Source organism: Quercus suber, unplaced genomic scaffold (genome assembly GCF_002906115.3).
Source record: "Quercus suber isolate HL8 unplaced genomic scaffold, Cork oak 2.0 scaffold_612, whole genome shotgun sequence".
Classification (NCBI taxonomy): domain Eukaryota; kingdom Viridiplantae; phylum Streptophyta; class Magnoliopsida; order Fagales; family Fagaceae; genus Quercus; species Quercus suber.
This window is the reverse complement of record NW_027070055.1, coordinates 436,564-447,410: the sequence shown is the minus strand read 5'-3', so window position 1 is coordinate 447,410 and position 10,847 is coordinate 436,564. Positions and strand designations below refer to the sequence as shown.

General features: G+C 36.6%; 2 protein-coding genes across 3 annotated transcripts; one reads left to right on the top strand and one right to left on the bottom strand.

Annotated features, from left to right (window-relative positions):
* The first annotated feature begins 12 nt into the window (after positions 1 to 12).
* Positions 13 to 4,165, top strand: LOC112007037 (protein WVD2-like 7). 2 transcript variants are annotated; one of them, XM_024039354.2, is made up of 9 exons: positions 13 to 262; positions 743 to 1,324; positions 1,405 to 1,770; positions 1,886 to 1,944; positions 2,081 to 2,155; positions 2,601 to 2,676; positions 2,793 to 2,855; positions 3,069 to 3,179; positions 3,667 to 4,165. In XM_024039354.2, exons 1-9 carry the CDS (start codon positions 194 to 196, stop codon positions 3,883 to 3,885), a joined length of 1,620 nt encoding a protein of 539 aa, XP_023895122.2. In that variant the 5' UTR covers positions 13 to 193; the 3' UTR covers positions 3,886 to 4,165. The 2 variants fall into 2 exon arrangements, with proteins under 2 accessions (XP_023895122.2, XP_023895121.2); XM_024039353.2 differs by having other exon boundaries at positions 14 to 262; positions 2,574 to 2,676.
* Positions 4,166 to 6,269: 2,104 nt separating this feature from the next.
* Positions 6,270 to 10,378, bottom strand: LOC112007001 (protein FAR1-RELATED SEQUENCE 12). The gene is made up of 2 exons (XM_024039319.2): positions 10,144 to 10,378; positions 6,270 to 9,329 (listed from the first exon to the last, which is right to left on the bottom strand). Exon 2 carries the CDS (start codon positions 9,327 to 9,329, stop codon positions 6,819 to 6,821), a length of 2,511 nt encoding a protein of 836 aa, XP_023895087.1. The 5' UTR covers positions 10,144 to 10,378; the 3' UTR covers positions 6,270 to 6,818.
* Positions 10,379 to 10,847: the final 469 nt, after the last annotated feature.

Sequence of the window (10,847 nt, the reverse complement as noted above, 5' to 3'; positions counted from 1 at the left end):
AGAATGCACTACACTATACTTTTTCCTCATCTGGCTGTGTCCTACTTTTCCACAAAGATAGGCTCAACGTTGCTTTCCGTTTGAATTTCAAATTTGAATCATACCCATATGAGAAAGACAACATAGAATAATAGAGAAGAAGCACAAGAGTTCTAAAGTTTGGATCTTTTGAGGTTTTAACAGTTGAATAAGCATGGGAGACTCTGCTTGTCTCATGCAACCATTCTCTTACACTGCTGGCATTCCCAATGAAGCTAATGAGGTCTGTTCATTAAGCTTCACTATTCATTTGAGTACTTTTTTTTTTTTTTTTTGGTTTTGTTTTGTTTTTCTGACTTGGATTATATATTGGGTGCTTGCAATTCAAAGATTTTATCTTGCATTATTTTCATAATGAGGCTTCTGAAGATTTTTGCTTTGCTTTTCTTGTTTCTCTGGCAAAATTTTTGGTTGCTGAGAAACTGAGGAAAATAATAGAGCTAGAAATTGCATGTTATGCACTATTTCTGCATTTACTAGTTGAATTACCCTTACCTGAAAGTTTTAGTTATAATTGTATGAGGTTCTACTGGGTAGTACTTTCTAGCTTTCTCACTAGATTAAAACTGAGAAGTAAATTTGTTTTCCAGCACATTCTTCACCTTTCCACTGACGTGGTTTCATTAATACCAAATCTTTTGTAATTGCTCAAAATTACTATAGTTAAGTTTCAGATGGCTCTAAGAAACATTACTTACTTCAGGGAAACCCCATACATGCTCTGGGGCAGTCAATCTCATTTGGGAGATTCATGTCAGAGTCCTTAGCATGGGAGAAGTGGTCAAGCTTCTCCCACAACCGCTATGTTGAAGAAGCCGAAAGGTATGCCCGGCCTGGCTCTGTAGCTCAGAAGAAAGCTTTCTTTGAAGCTCATTACAAGAAAATTGCTGCTCAAAAGGCAGCAGCCTTGCTTGAACAAGCACATGCTGCATCAAATAATGCCTCAAAACCAGCTGAAGAAGATTTTGTTAACAATATTAGTACCAATAATTCGCAGACGACGAGTTCAAAATCCGACGAGGTTGTCAACCAACAACATGAGGTCAAGGCCCCAAATAGTGGGGCATATTCCATTGTTAATGACAATAAATATAGTTCAAATGCTGAGATAGATAAATTTGAAAGTAATATTGTGGATGTAGCTGCTCCGGAACCCAAAAACCAAGCTTTTGTGAAGAATTCTTTGGAATTTGAACAATCAAACCACCTAGATGATGCTGATAATCACACGGTAACTGAAACGGAGCTTGGGGGAACACCCCAAATGGAGAAACCTCTGTTGAAGGTAAACACTATTGATTTATGTCCATGACTTTTGGTTTTGAATTTGAGGTCATAGTGCTGACCTGACTGTTATTGCAATAGAGTTCCAAATCAAATCAAGATTCTTTGGCACCAATGAGCAAGAAGAAACCATCACTTTCTTCCTTGAAGCCGTTGATTCATAATAGAGCATCTAAGCTCCCATCTTCACCTGCCAAACACACAGTTCCAATCTGTCCCAAGAAGGATTATAATGCCACTCCAATGAACCAGAAGCCTGCAACAGACTGTACAGATAGGAAGAGATCAACTCCAAAATCAATTCATAAGTCAGTCAATTTCACTCCTATTAGAGAACTTAATAGATTCACTTCAACAGTTATGCGGAAGATTGAAAGTTCAAGAGTTGGTGCTAGTTCTTCTAAGGCATCTAAGGATTGCTCAACTCCTTTGAGGACCCCAACTATGGTGCTTTCTTATTTCCCTGCACTTGGCCAGTTGGCCACTCAATTAAATTGACCGTTTTCTTTCACTGAATGAACTACTAACTTTGCACTAAGATGAGTTCATCTTCAAACTGCAGGTATCTAAAAATGACGTAGAAAAGCAATCTTCAGCTACCCCTTGGTCAGAGAAGAGAAGGTAACTGAAATTAGTAGAATCAGAAAATAATTATATAAATAAATAAATTGAATGTTATATACCTTCCAAATGATTATGCATTTGTTTAAAACTTTGAGCTCCTGTACATAAATACTGCAACATCTATAAATCACAGGGCCAGAACACCAATCCATCCCTCAGCCTCCGGAAGTAAAACAGTCGGCCAAAGATGGCGCTTGCTCCCTTCTGAGTAAGAATATTTCACTTAGAGACATTGTTTGCATTTGTTTACTACATAGAGAATTTATGATACTAGGGACAGTAGAGCATGGAACTAGGGTTAAATAGGGCTGATATCATGAAACTAGGGATAGTATGAAAAAGAAGAGAATTACTAGCATCAGCATATCAAATCCCATTCTACTGCTAATGGAACACACGGAAATGAGTAAGAACCTATCTTAAGACTGAACAGAGAAAAAAATACTGAAGAAATTTTTCATAATTTTTGTTGAGAAGACCAAGTCAAACATTTAGTTAACTAATATTTGATGTGGACCATATCATTTTTTAACATTAAGGAGTTAAAGGCCCTTTGAGTTGTGTGTGTTTTCTTCATAAGTAAAGGTCCTTTAAGTTCTTCTGATAATAATTTTTTTTAATGCCAGTTGTTCCAAATATTTGAGTGCATGCAGAAACAAAATGCAGTCCCCAAATTTATCCACCCCTTTCAGCTTTAGGACAGAAGAAAGAGCCGAAAGAAGAAAGAAGGCAAGGGTTGATCTTGGTGCTTTCACATTTTTATATAATGAACTTTATTTTGTGGACTACAGATATGTATCTTAAGCATTTGTATAACTCTGCTATTTCTCCTTGGTTGCTTTCAGAAGCTAGAAGAGAAATTCAATGCTAATGAGGCACAAAAGGTGCAACTGCAAACGACACTCAAGGTTATTATCTCATTAACAAAGCTTCATTTGAATCCAGATATGTTTTATATGAGTTACCTAAGCATACTGTTATGTAAACTGGAATGCCATGCAGCTTCATGGGTCTAAATGGAAAATTATGGCAGTCTTTGCATTACATTGTCAGTAAAAACTATATTTAGTTGGAATAACTTGGCTCAATCAGTGACATTGAACCCATGACCATCTGTGCAGGAGAAAGCAGAAACAGAAATTAGAAAATTGCGCCAAACCCTTTGCTTCAAAGCCAGGCCACTGCCTAATTTTTACAAGGAAAGGAAAGAGCCAAAGGACGAGATAAAGAAGGTATCTTTAATCTTTGTTACCTTACTAGTCTACCTGGTATAATTAAACAGAGCTGCTGCAACAATTATTAGTGGCTCAATCGTTTACAGAGCTCTGGATAATACCTGCAATAAGTACTCACGACAGATCACAAAGCAACCAGAAATACATCAACTTAATGCAGCAGCTAGGAAATATCAATTTAAGAACATAGAACATATGGCTTTATCTAAAGTTATTCTATAGCTGAGGAAGTGTGATCATTGACTTCCTCATCACATCATGATGGGTAAGACGTGCAGGTTCTCCAAGAACAGCTGCTGCGCAAAAGTTACAGCTCATCTCCAACAATAGCTCTTGCAAAAATAACTACGACTTATTTCATAGTTCATCTTTCAAATTTTTCATATATACAGAACTTCTGCCTAAAAGCTATTCTGAGTGATGTCATTTTAGTCTACGAAAATTATGATTAATTTAGCATATTTTCCACCCTTCTTTGTTGCAGGTTCCAGTAACACATCCTCAGTCACCCATGTTAGGTAGAAAGCCCACTCGCATCATAGTAGAGAGGCCTACAATCAAAAGAAGTGGCTCCAAGCGTGTCCAGGGAAAGGATAGTCAAACTCCGACTCGTTCTCTTACTTCACAATTTGTAGTGGATACTCCTGAGAATACATCTCCAAATATTCAGATGGATAGCCAGAACTACAAATATTACAAATAGACATGGGGAGAAGAATATCATTGAACAATGTCCAATATTATTCAGTAATGCCACTGTTGCTTAAAGCTTCAAGCGACTCTCAGACTTGCATGGGGATTCTGGATTCCAAAAGGAAATTGCCAACAATATGGGACCATTTGTGTAGAGTAAATTCCAACATTTATGCAAAGTTTATTTCTAGAATTAGTACTTGGTAGACATTTATATTGTAAAATACTTTCCTTCGTCTGTACCGAATACTTTAAACTATATGCATTGTGTACCTTATGAAGCGCACCTACCATGCGGAGTTGTGAGGTGAATTTAGAAAAGGGTTTCATCTTATGAATATCTAGACTTGTATAGAAAAATCAAATTTGCTAGGATTTAGAGGGAACTGAAGTGGAATTCATAAGCCCTTGACAACTAGAAAATTTCAAATATATAGCCAACAACACTGTAACTGAAGAGTGGCATGCTGTGTACATATCTTAGGCACGTGTGCAGAGTGTGTTTATACCCAAGTTTTTTTGGGGAGATAAACAACAATAATTATTATCATATTAATATATCAATTAATCACACTTGTGAATACCATTGCCCGATATGGATTTACCCACTCTCATTTACAAACTTACCCTTGCAAGCCACTCTAATCTCTTCAACTATGAAAGGGAAAGTAGACAACTATCATCCACCATGCCATAACCCACAGTCAGCTCTAATACCACTTGTGGTGGAGATAAACACCTTCGAGAATTTTCAAGTGAGACCTTGATATAAGGTATTATACACCACTTTAACCCTAAAGCTTGAGCATGTATGGGTTTGAAAATTAATTTTTATATCACTCTTGTGACTAAACCTAATCTAGGACTTAAATTAGTCACACTCTCACGTGTATACACCAATATGTTCTTCTTTCTCCCCTCTCCTTCCCATTATTGTGAGTGACCATGAGGAGAACGACAGGGGGAGATTGAATCAATGATGATCACTTCATGAGCCATGGTCTTTGACCACTTGTGCTACCCTTGGAGTTTTATATCCAAGTTACTACTTGAGTTTCAAAGTGAACACCTGTTCATTTATTTCTAAAGTTTGTAGCATCCTGAAACACACATATAAGTTCATTACATTAGGCCGAAGGTCTATGCAAATTCCCCTTAGGCCTTAGCCCAACAGAGTCCCTAACACAGAGTCCACATGTTTTTTTGCTTCTGTAATCTGAAGGCAATAATTTAAATTGAAGAAAGTACTCTCGTAGTGAGGACATTCTGGCCTTTTGCCCCTTTGGGCAAAAATATTTGGCATTATGCTTATGTTTCGAAACTATATAGGTGCATGCCCTTGTTTCGATACTCGATGACTCTAAAATCGAGTTACTTAAAGTACTCGATTGGTTTAAAATCGAGTTATGCCTGATCAAATTTATAAAAATAAAAAATAAAAAAAATAAAAAAATTGCATAGAACTCGATTTTATGGAAATCAAGTTCCAAAACACCACTATAGGGCTTAAAAACGCCACTATAGGGCTCCCTGAACCTACCATGGGACAATCACACTTAGGGAAAAAAAATTTGCAGGAAAACGCCGCTATAGGGCTTTAAAACGTCACTATAGGGATTAAAAAATGCCACTATAGGGCTCCCTGAATGACACTAAAATTTTTTTGCATAAAACTCGAGTTCCATGCCATTTTTTATTTATTTTTTTATTTTTTTTTTAAGTTTGATCAAACATAACTCAATTTTAAACCAATCGAATACTTTAAGTAACTCGATTTTAGGGTCATCGAGTATCGAAACAGGGGCACGCACCTATATATTTTCGAAACAGGGGTATAATGCCAAATAATAATAAAAAGGGGGTAAAATGCCAAAATGTCCGTGGTAGTGAAATCAATTTATTTACACCTTCACACAGTTGAAGTAACAGAAATGAACAAGTACATATGACAATTAGGAAATGAATGTCACCTAGGTCAGAAAATAAGCAATGATTCATTTGCTTTTGTTTAAGTACATTAAATCTTGCTCAAATTTGGGACCTCAAGTTCAGGTTGCCATTCACCATGAAGAATGCAGCAGCCATTTTTATGAACTTGAAACTCTGCTACATAACCTAGCAAGCAACAGATTTCTATGTCAATCCACCAGCCCCAACAATAAATACATGTTTGGGGGAGAAGTAACAACATATTTCTTGGTGCATAATCAAGCTTGGCTTATTCAGTATGCATTTTAGGTAGTTACAGGTTGATTCTACAGTGGGATCGCTGTAATAATGTGAACACAGTAAAAGAGGATAAGAATTCCACAACAGAGCTTGTTTAATGATGCACCCATCTCCATAATTGGAGCCAAGAAGAAGTATGAAACTTTGAATGAAGTACTCAGATAATTAGAAATTTAGAATAATATAAACCAGATTCTTTTCCACATTTTGGATGATGAATAAAAGGGCCTTTCAACATAAACATATCTATATTGCCAAGCTACCTTTTTAGGGGAAAATAAAATAGAGAAACATTTAAATTGTTAGGTACACCTCAACTGTGCCTGCCTTTCATTTGCTTAAGGGAAGCCATCAATTTTGGTGAATGCTAGCATGAAGAGTCACCATTTCTGATTGCAAATGGTCATCTGCGGCATCAGACAAACCGATCTCCAACATTGAGTACCCGAAAGAAAACAATTTCCTTATTCATAAAAGAGGAAAAAAAAAAGGCCCCCGGGGGGGATAGAAATGAAAGAAGGTATACAGGACTATTTTGTACAATATGCACATAGTTCAGACTGCTCACTCTTTACATAAAATTTTCTTCGAGCAATTTAGTCAAATTTAGCAGCCATAAACAATAACTGTTACATGTTAGAGATCTCTTCATCAGCTTCGTTGCAGCCAACTTGTAATATTCCTATCTGGAGCCCCAAAAATTTCCTCTGTTATTCAGACTCTTGCATCTTTTGTCCACCTCTTCAGGATGTACTTAGTTGGTAGCAGCTTTATGTTCCTATAATCGAGCACTTTTAATGCATGGCTACATAAAACTCCCATAAACTCGAATTTCATACAATTACAGGCAACAGTCTCATCAGTGGAATTAAAAGTAACCGTGTACTCGCGGGGTTGCCCATATATGCTAACTTTGTACTCAAACAATGATTCACTCTCAGTACATTGGTTTACAACAATATTTAAACATGTTTCATATTCTAGCTGGAACAGTTCAAAAATTTTTGGTGTATATATATCTCTTGCCTGCTTCAACATAATTACATCCCCCATTAGTCTTGGCATATGTTGGCTCATATCAAAATTAGCTTCCAATTCTTTATAGTGCCATTCATTCACCACCTTCCCAAGATGTTTGAAAAATGGAAGCACATCTGAGTCAGACTTTAGATACTTCTTTAAGGTAGCAGTAAAATTTTCACGCAATAGTGCACTTTTTAAGTCAGCACAAAAGTTATGCCTTCCATATACTACAGCCCATTTCTCTCTACATTCAAATATCTCATGCAACCAATCATTTTCCCACAGACCATAAACGTCTAGCATAGCCTTCCATCCATTAATAAAATCCTCCTCCTCCTCATGTTCAAAAAAGCAACTGCTTAAATCATTAATGAAAGAACCTGAGTCCACAAACATGTGATTAAGTTGCTTAAGTGCATTTTGGTACACATGCCATACACACATTCGATGAGGTGTTCCAGGCAATATTAAATCAATTGCTTCAGTGATTGTTGCATCTTCATCTGTGAGGATAGTCTTTGGCTTCTTCCCAGACATTGCTTCTATGAAAGTTCGAAACAGCCATTTGAAAGATTCAACAGTTTCATCATATAAAAGTGCAGCACCAAAAATCACCATCTGCTTATGATGGTTCATCCCAATGAAAGTTGCAAAAGGTCGGCAATCTCTATATAATCTGCAAGTTGTATCAAAGCAAACCACATCACCAAAATCACTGTAGTCCACCACCATCTTTGCATCAGCCCAAAATACATTAGCTATTTGATCATCAACATCAAGTTGGATAGCATAAAAGAAAGAGGGATTTTTTAATTGTTTGCTTTGAAAATATTGCTGCATCCTTTCTGCTTCTCCTTCCCTCAACTCCCTCATACGACGGGAAGGTAGTTTATTTTTATAATCTATGGGGTCATAACCAATATACTCACAATCTCCAATCATCTTATATTGTAACTCACAGGCTGATTTTGGCTCAATCTTAGAACCATCAACAAAGTTGCCATCAACAACCTGAGCTACAGCTAGTCTCTTTTGAGATCGTAACATGCGAATTCTACATGCTGCAACAAGCTCATGATTGTGCTTTTCTTCAAAGTGAGTGACACGATATTTACCATCAGGCTGACGAGAAATGACAAGTTGTGCCAAACAGCCAATTCTTGTTTCCTTTCGAGGTCTCTTCACATTCATATCCCGCTTGTCCTTCTGTCTAAAACCTTCTCTAAAACACGTAAACCGTCTAGATGCCACAGCACCATCTATCTTACTCCTATTTACATAATCTTTCCGGACACTGAACCCTACCCGTCCAGCATATGTATTGTAAAACTCATAGGCATGATCCTCTGAGTCAAATCCCATCCCAAGTTTTGGTACCCCATCCATCCCAGAATGACTGGTTGAATCAGCTTCGACTGCTTGAGCAAATTTTAATCTCTTTTGTGAAGGTAACTTATGAGCTGTAGATGGTGTAACAAACTCATGATTGTGCTTTGTCTCAAAATGAGTGACACGAAACTTACCATTAGGCTGACGTGCAATAGTCATATGTGCCAAGCAACCAGTTCTTGTTTCCTGCCGGGATTTCCTCACATTTGAATTATATTTGGTAGGCCGATAACCTTGTCTGTAGCAAGTGTACCTTCTAGAGACAACTGCACCATTTACCCTACTTTTGTTTACAAAATCTTTTCGAATGCTGAAACCTTCCAGAACAGCATATCTACTGTAACACTTATACGCATCATCTTCTGATTCAAACTCCATGCCAACTTTTGGTATCACATATACATCATCCTCACTCTTTACAACTACACTGACCCCTGCAGAGATAGCATTTGGGTTCTGACACTCCTGCTCACCAGCAACGTCCATCTCAAACTTGCTAACGTTGGAAACCCTTGGGATCTGACAGTCTTCACCATCAATTTCCTCCTGACTTTTGTCAACAGAAGAAACACTTGGAGTCTCAGAATCATGATCACTGTCAATAACTACCTGACTCTTGTCAACAGAAGAAACAGTTGGACTTTGACTCTCACGCTCACCACCAATAACCACCTGACCCTGTTCAACAAAGGATTCTTTTGGGCTCTGAGATTCCTGCTCTGTATCAATCACGAATGTGGACGATGTTTGACATTCATTTTCGATATCCTTTTCCCGTGGATGACCTGTTATATCAGGTTCGCCACTGCCCATCTGATGTTCAGTAGACAAGGGGCAAAAATTAATTGAGACAAACATACAGCAGTAACTGATGAAGAACAACCTTTGATAGTTTTATAATTCATGTTAACACGCAACTCAAAGTTACATACTGATGTATACACATCAAACATTGAGCATGTCCAGTAGATTCAATAACAGAAGGCAACAGGAAAAGAATCCTCCCCATCCTCCACACCATTAAGTATTTAAAAAAAAAAAAAAAAGACACAGAAGGAAGCTGCATAAAATTGTTACCAATGCTCAACAACAGAACCTAGTCTTCAACCATGTCCCCCTTCATAGTTGAGCACCACAATGAGCCTCAAAAAAATCTAAAGCATAGTATAATATCAAAATGAAGATTCTTGAACTCCTATTCTCAACAAAAAACTGCCAAACCAACATAGTATTAGTTAGTACCAGCCCATCAATGTTCCATACACTTTCTATGTGAACTTCTAACTGATTCCTAGTACAAAATCAACATGGGTACATTCTTTTTGGCGTGAAAATCAATATGTGTATGCATGTCTGAGTCTCTGTCAGCGTTCCTAGGTAGCATGCTTATAGCAAATTCTTCATACTATAATATGAAATTAAACAAACCTTCAATAAAATACAGCATCAAACACAATAGGAAAAAAAAAAGCTATAGCCAATTGGATAAACGTTAATGCTCAGCTGGGTTACTCACTAAATAAATTAAATATATTTCAATATCCTATAAAACCAAAATAAAATAAAGAACTAATTTTTTTCTCTCAAAAACATATATTAGTAGCTGACAATAATTCAGTTGCAGTACCTGAGAGATGAAAGGTGATGGGAATTCGGTGAGACGGCGGTGCAAACTTTATGATGCGGCGGCGGTTTTTTTTTTTTAACGGTCCAGATTTAGTCTGAGTTTGGTGAATGGTTAGATGTGTTGGGTAGGCAGAGGAATCAGAAGAATTGTAGAGAGATAAGGGGTTTTCTCGGCGGTTCGGTTTGGAGATTTGGGGAAAATAAGAAATGCGAAACTTGGTACCGATCGAACCTGACGTGTGTTGTCGTGGCAGTTTGTTAGTGGTTAGCAACAAATTGCACCTTAAGGCACTGTTTGGAGTTGAGACGATCCTGTGTTGTGTACATGCCATGAAATCTTAATCTTTTTTGCAATGGGTCCAATGGGTGTCATTACTGTTTACTACGGCTGTAAATAAATTATTTCGCTTAAGGTAAAATATTATTTTAGTCTTTAAATTTTATTAAAAATTTATTTTTTTATTTTAAATTTTAAAAATTTGTTTTCCGTTTTTAAATTATTAAAAATATTTTATTTATATTTTTAAATTTTATTAAAAATTTGTTTTTTATCTTTAAACTATTGATTTTTTTTTTCTTTCATTTCTATTGTTGTGTCTAAACTATTGAAAAAACTCTTTACAAAGTTTAGGGATGAAAAAAGAACATTTTAAAGTTTTGAGACAAAAAACAAAATTTTATTAAAGTTTAAGGACCAAAATAGTA

Coding starts and splice junctions, on each gene's coding strand:
- LOC112007037 (XM_024039353.2), top strand. CDS start 194: ATGGGAGACTCTGCTTGTCTCATGCAACCATTCTCTTACACTGCTGGC. Junction 1,325..1,404: donor TGGAGAAACCTCTGTTGAAG/GTAAACACTATT, acceptor TTATTGCAATAG/AGTTCCAAATCAAATCAAGA. Junction 3,180..3,666: donor CAAAGGACGAGATAAAGAAG/GTATCTTTAATC, acceptor TCTTTGTTGCAG/GTTCCAGTAACACATCCTCA.
- LOC112007001 (XM_024039319.2), bottom strand. CDS start 9,329: ATGGGCAGTGGCGAACCTGATATAACAGGTCATCCACGGGAAAAGGAT.